Below are 18,940 nucleotides of genomic sequence, written 5' to 3' on the forward strand. Positions count from 1 at the left end.
TTCTAGATCATTTTGCTATGGAATGATTTTGAAGTATAATGTTACAACGGTTTTATTCTGTACTTGCATTTTAACATTAAAATTTTAGGTAAAATAGGATTTTCAGTAAATTGGGGAGAGGGGTAGTGGGAGGATGGAGAACTTAGAGGTTAATAGCCTCGATCTAGTGAGTAGCTTTGCCATACAGACAGAGATTAAATCACCAATCTACTGAGTTACCTGATTTTAGCTGGGGTAGGTGTAAGGTTTGGCCATAATTCCCACTGTTAATCGCTATCCAACGATCCTTGCTGGAAGTGTGTGTATGTGGGTGCTGGGTGAAGACAAGATTGGCTCGGCTATAATACAGTGATTGATTAGACACTCGCTGTCAAAGCTCTGATGAATAATGGCCATTCGAGTGAAGTACTGAAGGATGATGGACATATTTTCTACTAAAGAGTTGATGCCTTGGGGAGAGGATTTCCAAGAAAAACATTTTTTTCTTTTGCTTATTTTGCTCTCTGCGGAAGGTATTGACTGTTCTCTGGGGTGTGGTTCCACGGATACCATCTGCTCTGCACCGAATGGCCTATTCCTGCAAGAGCCTGAACGGTGGGTATCGGCAGGGTAGTTGACTGCAGAATGAGGGAAATCACAGGCAAGCCTGATCCTGACCTCTCCCAATGACCACACATCCACTTCCAACTGAGATCACTGGATAGAGATCAGGAGGTGGATCTTTTTCAACTTGCCCCTCCTTATCCTAGAGCACTGAGACCAATTATAGTGCCCCTGTCACCACCATGGCAGAGATCTGCTAACTCAGCATAGACTAGAGGATTGAACTGGGGCTTCTCATGATCTGTTTGGTTCGTCTACTAACTGGAATAAATTTGCTGAGCCTGCTTAGGGGGTAAGAGGCTGGACGCTGTCCAAATAAAGGTCTTCACCTCTGTTGGTTTTGTATACTATTTATAAAGAGTTGAGTGATAGTCCAGTTGTACAGGGTTTTGGGAAAAGTCAAGCTTTTTAAAGTTAGAAAAAATAGGAATAAAAATACTCACAGTAAATATTTTTACTGTGGCACAATTTTGTCTTTGATATCATCCAGTAACAAAGTGAAATTTAGCGTGAATTAAAGGTGGCAGTTCAAAGGCAGTCAGAATTTGGAGTCAATGTGGAATATTGTCAAAGCTAGACCACTAGAAGAATGAATGGATCTTTTTCTTTAGAAAAGAGTCTCTGTAGATTGTGTACCCTTTGAAATGAATTGAGCTTTCTGAATGAGAAAAAGATGACATTTTTCCCAATGTGACTCAACTGGAAATGATAGGATATATTTGCAGGGTATAATGAGAAAGATGTTTAACTTGTAAATTAAGATCACCAGTGTTCAGTATGACTAAAATATCACATTGCAACAGTTAAATTTGCTGAAGTCCAGGACTTTCTATTCTAAGAAATTGTAAGCATTAATTTTAGATTTATTTGTCAAAGGAATTCTGGCCTTTTTATATATTAAAAAAAATTCATATGTATAGTTTAGTATAAAAACAGTAAATGCTGGAGCTCAGCAGGTCAGGCAGCACCTGTGGAGAGAAGATGGTAGGGTTAATGTTTCAGGTTCTCTCTCCACAAATGCTGTCTGACCTGTTGGGTGTTTTCAGCATTTTCTGTTATTTCAGATTTCCCGCATCTGAGCTTCCTACCCCATATTCTCTCCATCACAGAGATTGTCCGTCTCTCTCCTTACTCAGTCCATCTGTTGCTGAAACCCGTATCCATGCTTTTGTCACCTCCAGACTCAACGATTCCAGTGCTCTCTTGGACAGCCTCCCACCCTCCATAAACTTATGCTCATCTAAAACTCTGGTGTCTGTATTCTAGCCCTCACCAAGTTCCACTCACCCATCACTGCTGTGCTCGCTGACCTACATTGGCTCCTGGTCCACCAACGCCTCAAATTTAAAATTCTCATCTTCGTGTCCAAATGCTTTCATGGCCATGACCCATCCTATCTAATCTCGTGCAGCCCTACAACGCTCTGAGAGCTCAGCAGTGCTCCATTTCTGGCCTCTTGCACATCTACTCCTTTCGCCCCATCATTGACGCTTGTGCCTACAGCTATCTATGCTCTACGCTCTGGAATTTCCTCCCTAAACCCCTCTACCTTTCCTCCTTTTAAGACCTTTCTTAAAACCTATCTATTTTACCCTTCCTAATATCTCGTTCTTTGGATCAGTGTCAATTTTTGTCTGATTGCGCTTCTGTGACATGCCTTGGGATGTGTTCCTATGTTAAAGGTGCTATATAATTAGTTGTTGTTAGAAATTTGGCAGTGCAAGATTTTGTAGGCCAGTATAAAAATTGCAGGTCTGATTAATTGTGTGCTTTTAGATCAGGATTGTCATTCAAATATATGCATATGTACACAGAAGTTAGCTGTGGCAGACAGAAAACATAAAAATCCTTCAGATTCCTTTTGGAAAATAAATAATGGCACTAATTTTTTTTGCCTCTGTAAAGTTGGCATGAAGGAACTGATGGTGACCAATTTTTGGGATGCTTTGCTACTTCTATTGATCATATATCTATTCCAGATTCATGAACCCCATATTTTGTTTGGATTTTTTTTTACTAAATTGACCTCAATTGCAAATCCTCTTCATACACCACACAATCATAGATTCAATCAGATTATCCAATCAGACAAGCAAGCAAAGAAGAGTAATTGTCAAAAATGTTTACGTGTTGTCATGGATGCTAGACCAGCTGTGCATATGATGTGAACCACACCTGCTTCCCTGAATTGTTAACACCGTTAATGTTTAAAGTTAAATTCTGCCATTGCACATTTGCACAGCAAAAAAAATCCTTACAATTAGTATGAAACCTTAAAACAAAAAAAACTTTCTGCTTACACAAGTCTCAAACTCTTCAGAGTCTGTTGTTAAGTATAACTTAAAGGGTAGGTTGTTTAAATCATTCCTTGTCCTTGCCAATTAATTCCCTTCCTCATTGAAACGCATGATTATTTTAGCTGCTTTCGCTAAGATCCGCCGCCTCCACATTAACTGGAAGTGATGCAGTGCTTACTGATGTTCCAACTTTTGTTCTGTATGATTAACCAGACTATGTTTTGACTTTGATCTGTGAAAATTAGTAAGGCAACAGTTGTACATAGTAAAACTGCTGATTTCTGTAAAAAGGAAAAAGTAATAGGAAAAGTAGTTGTACAATGCCTACAGAAAATGGAACTTGGACACATGCAAACAAAATAACCTTGAGGCAATGTGGTTGATTTTTAGAAAAGATGCATTTTTTAATGTTTATTTCTGTAAGATGTAATCTTCGAACTAGGAGAATTAGTGTAAATAGCAATTTTTTCTTCTATGGCGCTATAAAATTTAGACATTTTCTGCAGTGGCTTCTTACTCTTTTCCCCTTTTTCATCCCCTCCCCTTGTCACCTGATAGATTGGAGAAACTCTTCAGTGTTCATTGGTAATGTTATAGTGCAATAGTTCCTGTTCCCATTCTCTATATTTGAATCTGGGCTGAGATCCTTGCAAAACTCTCCTAAATTATATTTTTTATGTTGATCTGAAAGCTACATATTCATAAAGGTTAGTGTAGTTGTACCACTAGAATAACCACACTCTTGCCTTTTTTAATTCGTGATATCTACACGTAATACTATTAAACAATTAAATAAATTAACAGCAAATACTTTTAACAACTGTATAGCTAGAAAAATCACATTTTGCTACTTCATCTATATACACATTCAAACTTGCATTTATTTTCAACAAAACTGCAACACTTGGTGTTTATAAAAGTCCATTTGCTGACGATTAGGAGTGTTTTACACTTGCAACACAATTGCGCTAAATGTAAAATGAGTAGACCTGCTGTTGTTCTGAAGTTAAAGACTCGTTTGTATATTTCTGAGTGGGGGTTGGAGAAAATGGGACCTCGGGTCCTATGAAGTAAGTTAAAATAAATCCTTGTTAAAATGCCTGAACATTCAAATAGATTGAACTGCCAGAATCTTGATCAGTATGTCCCAGTAAACCCCTATCCCCTTTGGAATCTGTGTGAAGACTATTTAATAGTTTTGATTTATTCCATATCTCCATTCATATGTATTTGACCTTTTTAATGCTTTTTTGTTCCCCTGTTTATTCTAGCACTTTCTTCAAGTGACTGAGTAGGCAGACAACCTCAAAGACATTGAGATTTTAATTTTTCCTATTTTTACTTGATTTTATTGGGTCAGTGCATAGTTTCCCATTCTTTCCCATCTGCCCACTCATTCCCCAAAGATTGGTTTTTGTTTTTAAATTGAGGGTTCAGCTGCAGTGAGGAAATTGTGCAGAAGGCATAAATGAATGCAGTACATATTGGGTACAGGGTGAGGACTAGTGAGTTCCTGGGACTCATGTAGTTATCTAATTCAACTATCACGTAGAAGAAAACAAAAACACAAATATAGAGCTAACAGAAATGTTACGTTTATCAACTGGTGTACTAGTTTCCTTAAAGGAGAAGTGTGTCCCCTGATTGATGGGATGAAAGTCTCCTGTGTTTAGCTGTAAGGTTCCTGTGTGAAATAAGTGTGGACGATTTCAATCCATTTCCCAATGGCAGTAGACCCACAGTGTGCAACTGCCCCTAATTTGGGACTGGTTGACCATCTCATTATGGAGGCTGCAGGATAACTGTTGTGGGAAATAGAAAAATGACAGTGGTGTAGTGAGGGATGGTCTTGAATTTGAAGCATGGTGTTCAGAGTAGAGGGAGTATTTCTCTGCATCTAATTATAGAAGAGTATTCTGTGCTGATCCCAGGTACCCAAAATAGAAAATGTTCCATTCCTCATCTTAAGCACAAAAAATTAACAAAGTTATTGCATTCTGTTGGATCATCTTGCTGCTCAAGCACTCCACTGATGTAATTGATGGACAGATCATGGGTCAGTGCTCTGTTCCATCAAATGCAATTAAGGGCTGTGCTTTTGGAGCCATTTACGAGCTGATGAGAGCCTACGCGGATGTTGAGGAAATGCCACCACCCGTCGGATATGCTAAATACCCAGCCGATGGCACATAAATTTGCTGTCAGCTGTTTCAAAGTCATGGCACCTCTTGCATTTATCTTGGGTAATATCACCAGGGCAGTCTAGAAGTGAGGAATTTGAAGTCTTTCAATATTAGAATTTTTCACTATATAGAATGCGTAAGTATTTTGAATAATAACAACCACTTACATTGACTTAGCCCCTTTAACATAACACGTTTCAAGGTTGAGGATTAGACACAGGGAGGTTAGGGGAGACATGAATGAGTAAGTTTGAATAGATTTTCGAAGGTGGGGAAAGATTTAGCAAGGTGAAGGGATTTAGGCAAACAGTTTCAGTTTATGATGGTAAGATGATTAAAAGCTCTGCCATTAATGGTAGAGGTGTTAGAGGATGGTTTTATTTATGATAAGATGTTCCATCTATCCCCCAAAGCCATAAGGTTCAGTAAATTTTTAGGTCAAGCATTTATAGTTTTATTAAGCATACAGCCCATGCAATAGTACTTAGGCATACACTTAAAATATATTACTTACAACCACACCTGATGGTTGGAGACTGAAATGCGTTAACAATTCCGAGTTCGTTAATCAGGCTGATCAAACCCTATGAATCCAAGTCTTGTTACAGTCTGCCACTTTGCTAAGCTACAAGTTCCTTATCAAAGTGGCCATTTGTGGCAAGCTAAACTGACCTGATCACGTCTTGTTCATGTGTATAGCTTTACATCTTTAAGCTGCAGAAAAGTGACTACTGGGTAATTTTACAACACTTCTCTTGATTGACATAGTATCATAGTAGGTACAGCATAAGAGGAGGCCCATTGTGCCTGTGCCAGCTCTTTGAAAGAGCTATCCAATTAGTCCCATTGCCCTGTAAATGTTTCCCTTCAAGTTTTTTTTTATTCGTTCATGGGATGTGGGCGTCGCTGACAAGGCCAGCATTTATTGCCCATCCGTAATTGCCCTTGAGAAGGTGGTGGTGAGCCGCCTTCTTGAACCGCTGCAGTCCGTGTGGTGAAGGTTCTCCCACAATGCTGTTGGTAGGGAGTTCCAGATTTGACCCAGCGACGATGAAGGAATGGCGATATATTTCCAAGTTGGGATGGTGTGTGACTTGGAGGGGAAGGTGCAGGTGGTGTTCCCATATGCCTGCTGCCCTCGTCCATCTAGGTGGTAGAGGTCGTGGGTTTGGGAGGTGCTGTCGAAGAAGCCTTGGCGAGTTGCTGCAGTGCATCCTGTGGATGGGTACATACTGCAGCCACAGTGCGCCAGTGGTGAAGGGAGTGAATGTTTAGGGTGGTGGATGGGGTGCCAATCAAGCGGGCTGCTTTGTCCTGGATGGTGTCGAGCTTCTTGAGTGTTGTTGGAGCTGCACTCATCCAGGCAAGTGGAGAGTATTCCATCACACTCCTGACTTGTGCCCTATAGATGGTGGAAAAGCTATCCGGTTTCCTTTTGAAAGTTACTATTGAATCTGCTTCCACCACCCCTTCAGACAGTACATTCCAGATCATTACAACTCGCTGTGTTTTTAAAAAAAATGATTCCTCATGTCGCCTCTGGCTCTTGCCAATCGCTGTGAATCTGTGTCTTCTGGGTACTGACCCTTCTGCCACTGGAAACGGTTTCTTTTTATTTACTTTATCAAAACGTCATGATTTTGGACACCTCTATCAAATCTTTCCTTCTCCTTCTCTGTTCTAAGGAGAACAACCCCAACTTCTCCATTCTCTCCACATAACTGAAGTCCCTCATCCCTGGTACCAATCTAGTAAATTTCTTCTGCACCCCCTCTAAAGTGTGGTGCCCAGAATTGAACACAATACTCCAGCTGAGTCCTAACCAGTGTTTTATAAAGGTTTAGCATAACCTCCCTGCTTTTGTACTCTGTCTACATTAATAAATGTAAACAATTTTACAACACCAACTTATAGTCCAACAATTTTTATTTGAAATCTACAAGCTTTCGGAGGCTTCCTCCTTCGTCAGGTAAAACATTTACCTGACGAAGGAGGAAGCCTCCGAAAGCTTGTAGATTTCAAATAAAAATTGTTGGACTATAACTTGGTGTTGTAAAATTGTTTACAATTGTCAACCCCAGTCCATCACCGGCATCTCCACATCTACATTAATAAAGCCCAGGATCCCATATGCTTTTTTAACAGCCTTCTCAACTTGTCCTGCTACCTTCAAAGATTTGTGTACGTACACCCTCAGGTGTCTCTGTTCCTGTACCCTCTTTAAAATTGTACCATTTAGTTTATATTGCCTCTTCATTCTTCCTACCAAAATGTATCCCCTCACACTTCTTTGTTAAATTTCATCTGCCATACGTCTGCCCATTTCACCATTCTGTATGTCCTCCTGAAGTCTGTTGCTATCCTCCACATTGTTTAATATACTTCCGAGTTTTGTGTCATCTACAAACTTTGAAATTATATCCTTTTATGTCCAGGCCGTTAATATATATGGAAAAGAGCAGTGGTCCTAATACTGACCCCTGGGGGACACCACTGTATACTTCCCTCCAGTCTGAAAAACAACTGTTCACCACTACTCTCTGCTTTCTGTACCCTAGCCAATTTTGTATCCACATTGCCAATGTCCCTTTAATCCCATGGGCTTTAATTTTGTTAACAAGACTATTATGTGGTGCTTTATCAAATGGCTTTTGAAAGTCCGTATACACAACTTTCGTCCTGCATCCATATGTACAGTTCCCCAAAACTTAAACCAGTACGCAATGGCACGTCTTCAATTAGCTTTCCTCATTAAGCAGGTGGTTACTTCATATTAAAACCTGCTGGGCTGTAGGGTCAGCTGAAGTTCAAAAGTTCACTGGTCACTATTTTAGAATTGAATCAGACTTCCCTACCTAACGAATAAAGGCTAAAAGCTAAGATTACTACAATATAAAAGAAAAATCAATAGCAGTATTATACACCATGTCACTCTGATTAACATTCTTCTTAGAGGCCTGCTGTCAAATTCTGTGGACGGCTAGCATATGATTGACCCTTTCTACCACTTTCATCCATACAGATTTGTCAGTACTTTTCACTGGAGGGTACCCTTTTCTCCAAAAAGGACCACCTTTTTTATAGAACGAGCAATGCCTCTAAAGCAAGCTTCGTTCAATGGATATGTTGTCCTGTTCCAGCCATTTCGGCAACTATTCAGAAAAGGCTGCTGTTCACCCTTAAAGCCATCCTATTAAGAAGCCAAACTCAGGACATCCTGCCCCTGGTGCTTGTATATTCCCTGCGCATCATGTGCTGAGAGAGCTGCACTGAAATGTTAATTGGCTGACCTGGTGTTACCTGGCGAGATCAGCTGTCTGCACTACCAGCATGCGCATAGCCTGAAGAGCAGTGATCCAGACACTGGGGCTGCATTATGGACCATTATTGAGGATCAGGTTGATATTTCAACTGGTTACTACTGATCCAGTTATTAAAACTGATCCAGTTAATAAAACGTAACATTGAACAAAGTGAGCATGTTGGTACAGTAATTAGTGTGACTCAATTTTAGGATAAATACTGTTTTAACCAAGACCAATTTGATACTTTTGTTTGTTCAGCCTCTTATTCAGATTTTGTGACCTTATCCACTTTGTTTCTATTAGAACTCATCCAGTCTTTATTTGGGCAATATATTATCTATTAAGTCTAATTTTCAAGAAAGAAAAATAAATGCAGCCAACAACATGCCTAGGAACAAGATTAACTAACTGTTGTGCAAAGAAAATATGTTGGCAACAGAGATGTTTGTAAATTTCAGGAAATGTATTTCCTTTCTGCCAAGGCTACTTCAAGGGGCTTATACTGAAGGCTTTATTGACTGATGGAAGTGTTTGTAGGTCTTGTACAATGTTTATGCAGTTATCAAGTGGCATCTTTGTTTTTTTTCACTGAAGCAGAATATGTATATTGAGTTTACTGTGAATTGAATTGTGATCTGGAGCTTATCTGGTGGCTTAGTGAGTGGATGGACCAGCCATTGTGGAACTGAGTCCTACAGTCTCGGAAGGCCCTAAGTTTGATCCATGGTTTCAGATGGCTGATCTCAATTGAGACAGAATCATAGGTTACAGCACGGAAGGAGGCCATTCAGCCCATTGGGTCCGCGCCGGCTCTGTGCAAGAGCAATCCAGCTAGTCCCACTCCCTGCCCTTTCCCCATAGCCCTGCAAATTTTTTCCTTTCAAGTACTTAAACCGTTCTCTTTTTGAAGGCCATGATTGAATCTGCCTCCACCACCCCCTCGGGCAGTGCATTCCAGATCCTAACCACTCGCTATGTAAAAAAGTTTTTCCTAATGTCACCTTTGGTTCTTTTGCCAATCACCTTAAATCTATGTCCTCTGGTCCTTGACCCTTCCGCCAATGGGAACAGTTTCTCTCTAGCTACTCTGTCTAGACCCTTCATGATTTTGAACACCTCTATCAAATCTCCTTGCAACTGTCTCTGTTCCAAGGAGAACAACCCTAGCTTCTCCAGTCTATCCACATAACTAAAGTCCCCCATCCCTGGAATCATTCTAGTAAGTCTCTTCTGCACCATTTCTAAGGCCTTCACATCTTTCCTGAAGTGCGGTGCGCAGAACTGGACACAATACTCCAGCTGTGGCCAAACCAGTGTTTTATAAAGGTTCATCATGACTTCCATATTTTTGTACTCTGCCTCTGTTTATAAAGCCCAGGATCCCATATGCTTTTTTAACTGCTTTCTCAACCTGTCCTGCCACCTTCAACGATTTGTGCACATATACCCCTGGATCTCTCTGTTCCTGTACCCTTTTTAGAATTGTGCCCTCTAGTTTATATTGCCTCGCCTTGTTCTTCCTACCGAAATGTATCACCTCTCATTTTTCTGCGTTAAATTTCATTTGCCACGTGTCCACCCATGCCACCAGCCTGTCTATATCCTTTTGAAGTCTATCACTATCCTTCTCACTGTTTACTACCCTTCCAAATTTTCTCATCTGCAAATTTTGAAATTGCGCCCTGTACACCCACGTCCGAGTCATCATTAATATAGATCAAGAAAAGCAGTGATCCCAGCACCGACCCCTGGGGAACACCACTGTACACCTCCCTCCAGTCCAAAAAACAACGGTTCACCACTACTCTGTTTCTTGTCCCTTAGCCAATTCTGTATCCATGTTGCCACTGCCTCTTTATTCCATGGGCTGCAATCTTGATGATAAGCCTACCGTGCGGCACTTTATCAAACGCCTTTTGAAAATCCATACTCACCATCAACTGCATTGCCCTCATCTACCCTCTCTGTTACCTCATCAAAAAACTCTTATCAAGTTAGTTAAACACGATTTGCCTTTAACAAGTCTGTGCTGGCTTTCCCTAATCAATCTACCTTTGTCCAAGTGACTATTACTTCTGTCCCGGTTTATCGTTTCTAAAAGTTTGCCCACCACTCAGGTTAAACTGACTGGCCTATAGTTGCTGGGTTTATCCTTAGGGTGTAACATTTTGCAATTCTCCAGTCCTCTGGCACCACCCCCATATCTACGGATGTTTAGAATATTATGAACAATTTTACAACACCAAGTTATAGTCCAGCAATTTTATTTTAAATTCACAAGCTTTCGGAGGCTACCTCCTTCGTCAGGTGAACGATGTGAAGGAGGTAGCCTCCGAAAGCTTGTGAATTTAAAATAAAATTGCTGGACTATAACTTGGTGTTGTAAAATTGTTTACAATTGTCAACCCCAGTCCATCACCGGCATCTCCACATCTAGAATATTATGGCCAGTACCTCTGCAATTTCCACCCTTACTTCCCTCAGCAACCTAGGATGCATCCCATCCGGACCGGGTGACTTATCTACTTTAAGTACAGCTAGCCTTTCAAGAACCTCTTCTTAAATTTTTAGCCCATCCAGTATCCAGGCTTGATTGTTAGCCTTGTCTGTGTTAGCTGTCGCCTCAGAAGGTTCTGGGTTCAAGCCCCGCTCAAGGATTTGAGTGTATAATCCAGGCCAACAATCTGAGGAAATACTGCACTGTTGGCAGTGTGTCTTTCAGATGAGATGTTAAATCGAGGCTTCATCTCAGGTGGATGTAAAAGATTCCGTGGCACTGTTCAAAGAAGAGCTGGGAGTTCTTTTGGTTTTTAGCTACATTTATGACTAGCAACTTCATTCAGTCCTTTGAGTTAAAGTCACAGTATATGCAAAAGGGTAGCAGTTACTTTCGATTTCAGCACACTGTTTATGGTCGGGAGAGGGAAGGCAAGAAACATGTGCCAGTTGGGGCCTCTATCTCTTAAAAAGTGAAATATGCTGTTTTAGCAGCTTGGTATGTTACATGATTTTAATTGCATGCTGTCTAAATACAGCAAGAGTGTTTAAGGTGGTGGTAGTACTGGTTCTGAATTTTTATATATATCATTAAACTCAAAAGCATCTCTTTACCTGGGGATCTTTGTTTTAATCAGGGGCTGCTGGAGAATCTGTTTGGACTGAGGCCTTACAAGCTGCTTTGAAGCTCTTTAAAAAAAAAATGTTTGGCACTAATGCAAATTAGAGTTAAGAGTTTCAAACTCTTGATGTGTTTTTAGTTTCTGAAACCTTTAAGCTACTTTTAAACGTGCAGGGAATAACCTTAAATGTAGTTTACTGAGCCTGGAGTCTAAATGGTAAAATGATGTAGACTCCTTATGTGTCAGTGGGTGAATGCAGGCAGGAACAGGCACAAATGCGATGGGTAAAATGACCGCCTTCTGTATTGTAATTTATATGACTCTATGCAGAATGTAGTGCTAAGCTGTACAGACCAGGAAAGTCCAAGATTCTGTCTCTGATCTGTGCTGAGTTAGCTAATCTCAATCAGCAGTGCAGGAAGTACAATTGATCTTTGTACCTCTAGGTTAGGAATGGTTAAAATCAACCAGGGGTCCAGTTTCTAATGCTATCCACTAATGCCTGCTGGAAAATTTGCATCTGAGGAAATCATTTCAATTTCACCCTTTTGGTTGACACTTGTTGCCTAAGCTCTCCAATGAAGAATGGCTAGTTGGACGAGGTTCTGGAGAGGTTACTAGTAATTGGGATGAATGACTGCCTGCAGAATCAAAAGGGAGAAAATTCTGATGGGTAATCAGTATAAAAAGAAAGTGGTGTGGGTATTTGATCATGGGGCATTTCACAGTTGTAATGTTGCAGTTACTAATATGGCTTTAGGGGGCCATAATGAACTACCATGGTAGAGCAGCCTCTTAAAAAGAAATTGAAAGAACTTGCATTTGTATAGTTGTAAAGGGAAATTTTCTGCAGGTTCCAAACTTTTGCCTTGTGAAAAATTCCAAGTTTCATTTTCCCTTTTGGAAGTATAAATGCATGCTGATGGAAGTATTGATGTTGCAGAAATCTCCCTTGAGGCAACTTAGTTTTTGTAGGAGATTTGTGGGCCAATTACACTAAAGATTGAATTAAACTCCCAGAATAGCAGCAGATCTGGGAGGTGTGTGCTTACTGTATGAAGTAGATATTTCTTTGTATTACTGACTTCAGTTTTGTGTGACTTGACTGCAGGTCACCATTTGATACATTATAGCAGCTGTGGTATAAATTGAATGTGAAACTAAAAAATTCTTCAAAAGGCTTATCACCGCTTTTAATATAGCTGATGATTTGTGTGCTGTAAATTGAATTGCTGCAAATAATCTTGAATGTTTTTGTTGGTTATTTTGTATTACAATTTTTTTGTAACAGTCACTAGTAAGGGATTGTTTATTGTGCATGAAAGTTTTATATTTATATATACACACACCCCTGAGATAAGCCAATCACAGTTCACGTGTTACATCATCTTACAAGCAAATTTGTGCCACATCTGTAAGAGAATATATCGTCGGTTCCAGTGTACGATGAAACATTCCCACCCACAGAAAATAGCTTTGAATTGATTTAATTAAAAAAAATACCCTAACCTTTAATTGACCAGATTGGCTAGAGGTTCTGCCTAAGAACATCTAGCCTTTAATTCACCCTGGAAGGCACAAGAATTATACCTTCTGGCCTTAAAGGAACACTAACTTTAACATAACTGCACTTCAGTAATAGTGCGTTACACTATGCTGATGTCCTTTATAAAATAGGGTGTGCTCTGTCTTGCCGTGGATAGCACCACAGAAGGTCTGATAGTGTGTGTGAAAAATGTTTAGTCCTTGTTTATATGTTCGTAGATTAAATTTAGTTTCTTTTTTCTTGCAGAGCAACAGCTACCCACCAATGTCAGACCCATATATGCCCAGTTACTATGCTCCTTCCATTGGATTTCCATATTCACTTGGTGAAGCCCCCTGGTCAACAGGGGGAGATCCTCCAATGCCATACTTAACAACATATGGACAGATGAGCAATGGTGAGCATCACTTTATACCAGATGGTGTATTTAGTCAGCCCGGGGCTTTGGGGAGCACCCCGCCATTTTTGAATCAACATGGATTTAACTTTTTTCCTGGGAATGCAGACTTTTCTACTTGGGGAGCAAGTGGATCTCAAGGACAGTCAACACAGAGTTCTGCATATAGTAACAGCTATGGATACCCACCCAGTTCTCTTGGAAGAGCCATAGCTGATGGACAAGCTGGATTTGGTAATGATTCTTTGAGTAAGGTGCCTGGCATAAATAGCATTGAGCAAGGCATGACAGGACTGAAGATTGGAGGAGATATGACAACAGCCATCACTAAAACTGTAGGTTCTGCTCTAAGTAATACAGGTATGTGCAGTAGCATTGTTGCTAATAGCATCCCAGCAACAACCATTTCAGCACCTAAACCAACATCATGGGCTGCTATTGCTAGGAAGCCTGCAAAACCTCAGCCCAAACTAAAGCCTAAGACTAACATGGGAATAGGTGGACCTGCAGTGCCACCTCCACCTATAAAACACAACATGAATATTGGAACTTGGGAAGACAAAGGTAATGTGCCCAAAGTCCCATCTGCACAGCAGGTTATGCCTCCTCAAGTTGTTATCCAGCAACATCATCTTCCACAGCAACCAATTGCTATTCAGACCCACCCAACACAGCAGCAACAACCCCAGCACCCAGGGCCTCAACAACCACAGGCTCAAGTTCAGCAGCAGCCACAAAACCGCTGGGTGGCTCCTCGCAATCGGGGAGCTGGCTTCAATCAGAACAGTGGAGCTAATAGTGAGAGTTTTGTGTTGGGTATGGCATCATTAAGCACTTCACCATCTGGAGGAGAAGTACACCCTGTATTGGAAAAACTAAAGGGCATACATAACTACAACCCCAAAGATTTTGACTGGAGTCTGAAGACAGGCCGAGTATTTATAATTAAAAGCTACTCTGAGGACGATATACACCGTTCTATCAAGTACTCTATTTGGTGTAGTACTGAGCATGGTAATAAACGTTTGGATGCTGCTTTCCGCTCCCTGAACGGCAAAGGGCCACTCTATTTACTCTTTAGTGTAAATGGAAGTGGACATTTTTGCGGAGTGGCTGAGATGAAATCAGCGGTGGACTATAATGCATATGCTGGAGTGTGGTCACAGGATAAGTGGAAGGGCAAGTTTGAAGTGAAGTGGATCTTTGTGAAAGATGTACCCAATAACCAGTTACGGCATATTCGATTGGAAAACAATGATAACAAACCGGTTACCAACTCAAGGGACACACAGGAGGTGCCACTGGAAAAAGCCAAGCAAGTGCTTAAAATAATTGCTACTTACAAGCATACCACTTCAATCTTTGATGACTTTGCACATTATGAAAAGCGTCAAGAGGAGGAGGAAGCCATTCGTAGGGTAAGTATAAAATAATAACTGTTGAGACTGATACTTAGTCTGCAGCTATAATGAGCAGTACTGGTTGTTAAAATTCTTTAGGATTCTGACATTTTGCACACAGGCATATATCAGATAATCCCATAATTTATATACACCTACCTAATGTATGCAGTTGAGTGTATATCAGAAAGCTACTGTAGTGCACAAGAAACCATTCAGGGTACTGCTGTTTCCCACCTACAGTTCTGAGACCTTTTGGAACATTTTCAAGGATTTAGGTAATGGTTAGCTTGTGAATTAAACTGGCCCATTTAGATGAATTGACGTGTATAATTTGTACATTTCAAAATTGAAGCTGGTATACTTGGCTATACAGATCTCACTGAACTTGAATGGACCTTACAAGTGTAATTGACGGTGTTAAATTTTCTTTAACCTACTATATATTTACTTTAGGCCTGAATTTTGGATGCATACAAAAACCTAACTTCTGGTTACCCAGATATTTTCCCTAAAAGAAGTTGAGAAAAGTTAACTACCTTCAAACCAGTTGGTAGTTGTCCAAACTAGAGAAATGACATCAAACACTTTTCCATTAACCTGTAAAGAATGATGCATCATCTGGGAGATTTTAGGTAGCAATAATCAGTTCTATTGCCAATACTATTTTTCTGGCACAGTGTAAATCTTGCAGTTTTTTTAACTGGTCATTTATTGTATATGTGAGATCTGTTAAATATAATGAGCTTACTATGCCAGTGACTCAGAAGAGGGTAGACCTGATCAATATTTTGGCACCCTGGAGGAGTGAAAGACCAGTGGACTACAAAAATAGGAGTGGTGGGAGATTCTATGATAAGGGGACTAGATCACCTTTTTTGCAGTCATGGCTGGGGGTACTGCATGTGTTATATCCTTGGTATCTGGATGAAATACATCATGGAATAGGTAGAAAAACTGCAAAGGGATTAGCCAATGGTCATGATCCAAGTTGAAACCAATGACATAGATAGAAGTATGTTTGGGGTCTTGCCGAGGGAGTTTAATTAGTTAGGCACCAACTTGAAATGGGTGTTAATCTCTGAATTTCTTCCTGTACCACATGCTGGACAGGTTAAGCAGAGAAAGATTAAGATGGCCAATACATGTCTGCAAGATTGGTACAGAAGGGAAGGGTTCACATTCTTGGAACATTGGAGTGAGTTCTGGAAACAAGGAAGTCTATACCAAATGAATAACCTTCACCTCAGCTGAAACTGTTCTGGTGCCCTTGGTGTGAGGTTGAAAAGAGTAGTGGGGAAGGATTTAAATTGGTATGGCAAGGGGGTGGAAGACAGTCTAGGCTTGAGACTTAAAAGAAGAGCAGGATTAATAAAGCTACTGAAATAGCTGAAGTAAATAGTGAGGAAATCTTATCAAAGGAGAAAGGGAAAGTAGTGAGAGATAAAAGAATGCTAGTAGAAGGGCAAGTGCGATCAAAATATTAAATGAGAGAACCAGGAAAAAGAAATAAGGGTCAACATTACAAAAAATTTGAGTCAGAATTCGGTGATTATGTATACAACTGCACAAAGCATTTAAAACAAAATTATGACACAGTAGCTATAACGGAGGCTTGGCTTAGGTTCGGACAGGACTGGGAACTTAATATTTCTGGTTACAATTTTTCAGGTTATAACATTTTCAGGAAAGTTTGAAAGGGGGTGGTGTAGTGATATTGAATGATTGTCAAGCATTAGAACTTCAGGACGTCCCAGGGAGGTTATGTTAAGACACAATTCATATAAATGAGAGTTAACGAACAAGAACGGAAATGGCATAACTTCCAGTGTGCATTACAGGCCACCAAACAGTGGCAATGAGACAAAGTGGGAAATTTGTAGGTAGTTCAGGAGAGATATGTACAACAGAGCTGTAATACTAGGGGCTTTTAACTTTGATAGACTGGGATAAAAGTAATATACTAAGTCAAATAGGGAATGCTTTAGAATCTATTAAAGACTGCTTCCTAGATCAGGAAGTTTCTAGTCCAACACGGAAAGATTTTGTTTTGGGAAATGGAGCGGGGCATATAACTGAAGTGAGAGTGGGAAAACAATTGGGAAATACTGACTATAATGTGAAAACATAATACGATAATGAAAAGTCAAAGATAAGGGTGTTGGATTGGAAAAGGGCAAAGTTCAGCTGGATTAAAGAGATCTGGTCCAAAGTAACTGGGCAGAAAAGATGCATAGAGTACAAAATAAATATAATCTTGAGGGGAAAAAGGGGGTACATCAAAGAATTGAGTGCCTCCTCTCTCCACCCCCTCTCTCTTTCCTTCCCCCTGCCCCGCCCGAAATGTACAGTGTTGATTCAACAGGATGGTGTCAGAGATGGGAAACTATAGTTATAAGGAGCCCTTGAAACACTGGGACTATTTCCACTAGAGCTGAAAAGACTGAGAAGATTTAAGAGATTTCTACAATTATTTTGATAGTGAGTAGACAATGGCTGTTTACTATAGTTGGGGAGTCATTGACAAAGGGTCATTAATTTAGAATTGTTAGTGAGTGAGGAGAGCGGTTAGGGGAATTTTCAAGCTGTTGCAACATGGAATGCTTCACCACAGAGTGGTTTTTGCAGAGACCATTGCATCTCTTAAGCAAATAATAGAGAACCATTTGAAACAGAGAAAGATACAGGGACCTGGGGATAGACTGGGGCAGTAGGATTAGTTTTAGATTGGTTCAGCAAATGGATTGAATGGCCTCTTTGTGTTGTAAAATTCTATAACAACATAAAAAATAGGAGCAGGAGTAGGCCATACGGCCTCTCGAACCTGCTCTGCCATTCAATAATGTGGAGATGCCGGTGATGGACTGGGATTGACAAACGTAAGGAATCTTACAACACCAGGTTATAGTCCAACTATAACCTGGACTATAACCTGGTGTTGTAAGATTCCTTACATTTGCCATTCAATAAAATCATGGCTGATCTTCTACCTCAACTCCACTTTCTCGCCCTGTCCCCATATCCCGATTCCCTTAGTGTCAAAAACTCTTATGATCTCAGTCTTGAATATACTCAACGACTGAGCATTCACAGCTCTCTGGGGTAGAGAATTGCAAAGTTTCACAACCCTCTGAGTGAAGACATTTTTCCTCTTCTCCGTCCTAAATGGCCAACCCCACATCATGAAACTATAACCCCTAGTTCTAGACACTCCAGCCTGGGGAAACAGCCTCACAGCATCTACCCTGTCAAGCTCGCTAAGAATTTTATACATTTCAATGAAATCACCTCTCGTTCTTGTAAACTCCAGAAAGTATAGGCCCATTCTATTCAATCTCTTCTCATACGGCAAATCTCTCCTCCCAGGAATCAATCTAATGAACCTTTGTTGCACCGCCTCGAAGGCAAGCATATACTTCCTTAGGGAAGGAGACCAAAACTGTGCCTGTACTCCAGGCGTGGTCTCCCCAGAGCCCTATATAATTGCAGCAAGACTTCCTTATTCTTATATTCCAACCCCTTTGCAATAAAGGCTAACATACCATTTGCTTGCTAATTGCTTGCTGTACCTGCATATTAACTTTCTGTGATTCGTGTACAAGGACACCCAAATCTCTCTGACTACCAACATTTCTTAGTCTCTCATCTTTTTAAAAAATAATTCTGCTTTTCTATTCCTACCAAAGTAGATAATTTCACACTTCCTCACATTATACTCCATCTGCCACCTTCACGTCCACTCACTTAACCTGCCTATATCCCTTTGCATCCTCCTCACAGCTTACTTTCCCATCTAGCTTTGTATCATCAGCAAACATTTAGGAGTGCTGACCAGAAACTTGGTCAAAAGGTGGGTTTTAAAGAGGATCTCAAAGCAGGAGAATGAGGTGGACAGGCATGAGGGCTTAGGGAAGGAATTCTAGAGCATTGGGCCTAAGTCACTGAAGTAATGGCCATTAATGGTGAGGTGAAGGGAGGGGGCAATACACAAGAGGTTGGAGCAGAGGAATGGTGAGTTATTGGCAATTGTAGCATTGGAGGAGGTTAGAGAGATGGGGAGGTGTGAGGCTATGAAGGGATTTAAACACTA

General features: G+C 40.5%; 1 protein-coding gene across 2 annotated transcripts in view; it reads left to right on the forward strand.

Moving 5' to 3' along the window:
• Positions 1-18,940, forward strand: part of ythdf3 (YTH N6-methyladenosine RNA binding protein F3) — a 43,479-nt gene that overhangs the window by 12,755 nt on the left and 11,784 nt on the right. For both annotated transcript variants that reach the window (XM_067980170.1, XM_067980171.1), the window contains one exon: positions 13,300-14,868. In XM_067980170.1, the coding sequence (XP_067836271.1) occupies positions 13,300-14,868 (1,569 nt within the window). The remainder of the gene's footprint in view (positions 1-13,299; positions 14,869-18,940) is intronic.

Source organism: Heptranchias perlo, chromosome 3, assembly GCF_035084215.1.
Source record: "Heptranchias perlo isolate sHepPer1 chromosome 3, sHepPer1.hap1, whole genome shotgun sequence".
NCBI classification, from domain to species: Eukaryota; Metazoa; Chordata; class Chondrichthyes; order Hexanchiformes; family Hexanchidae; genus Heptranchias; species Heptranchias perlo.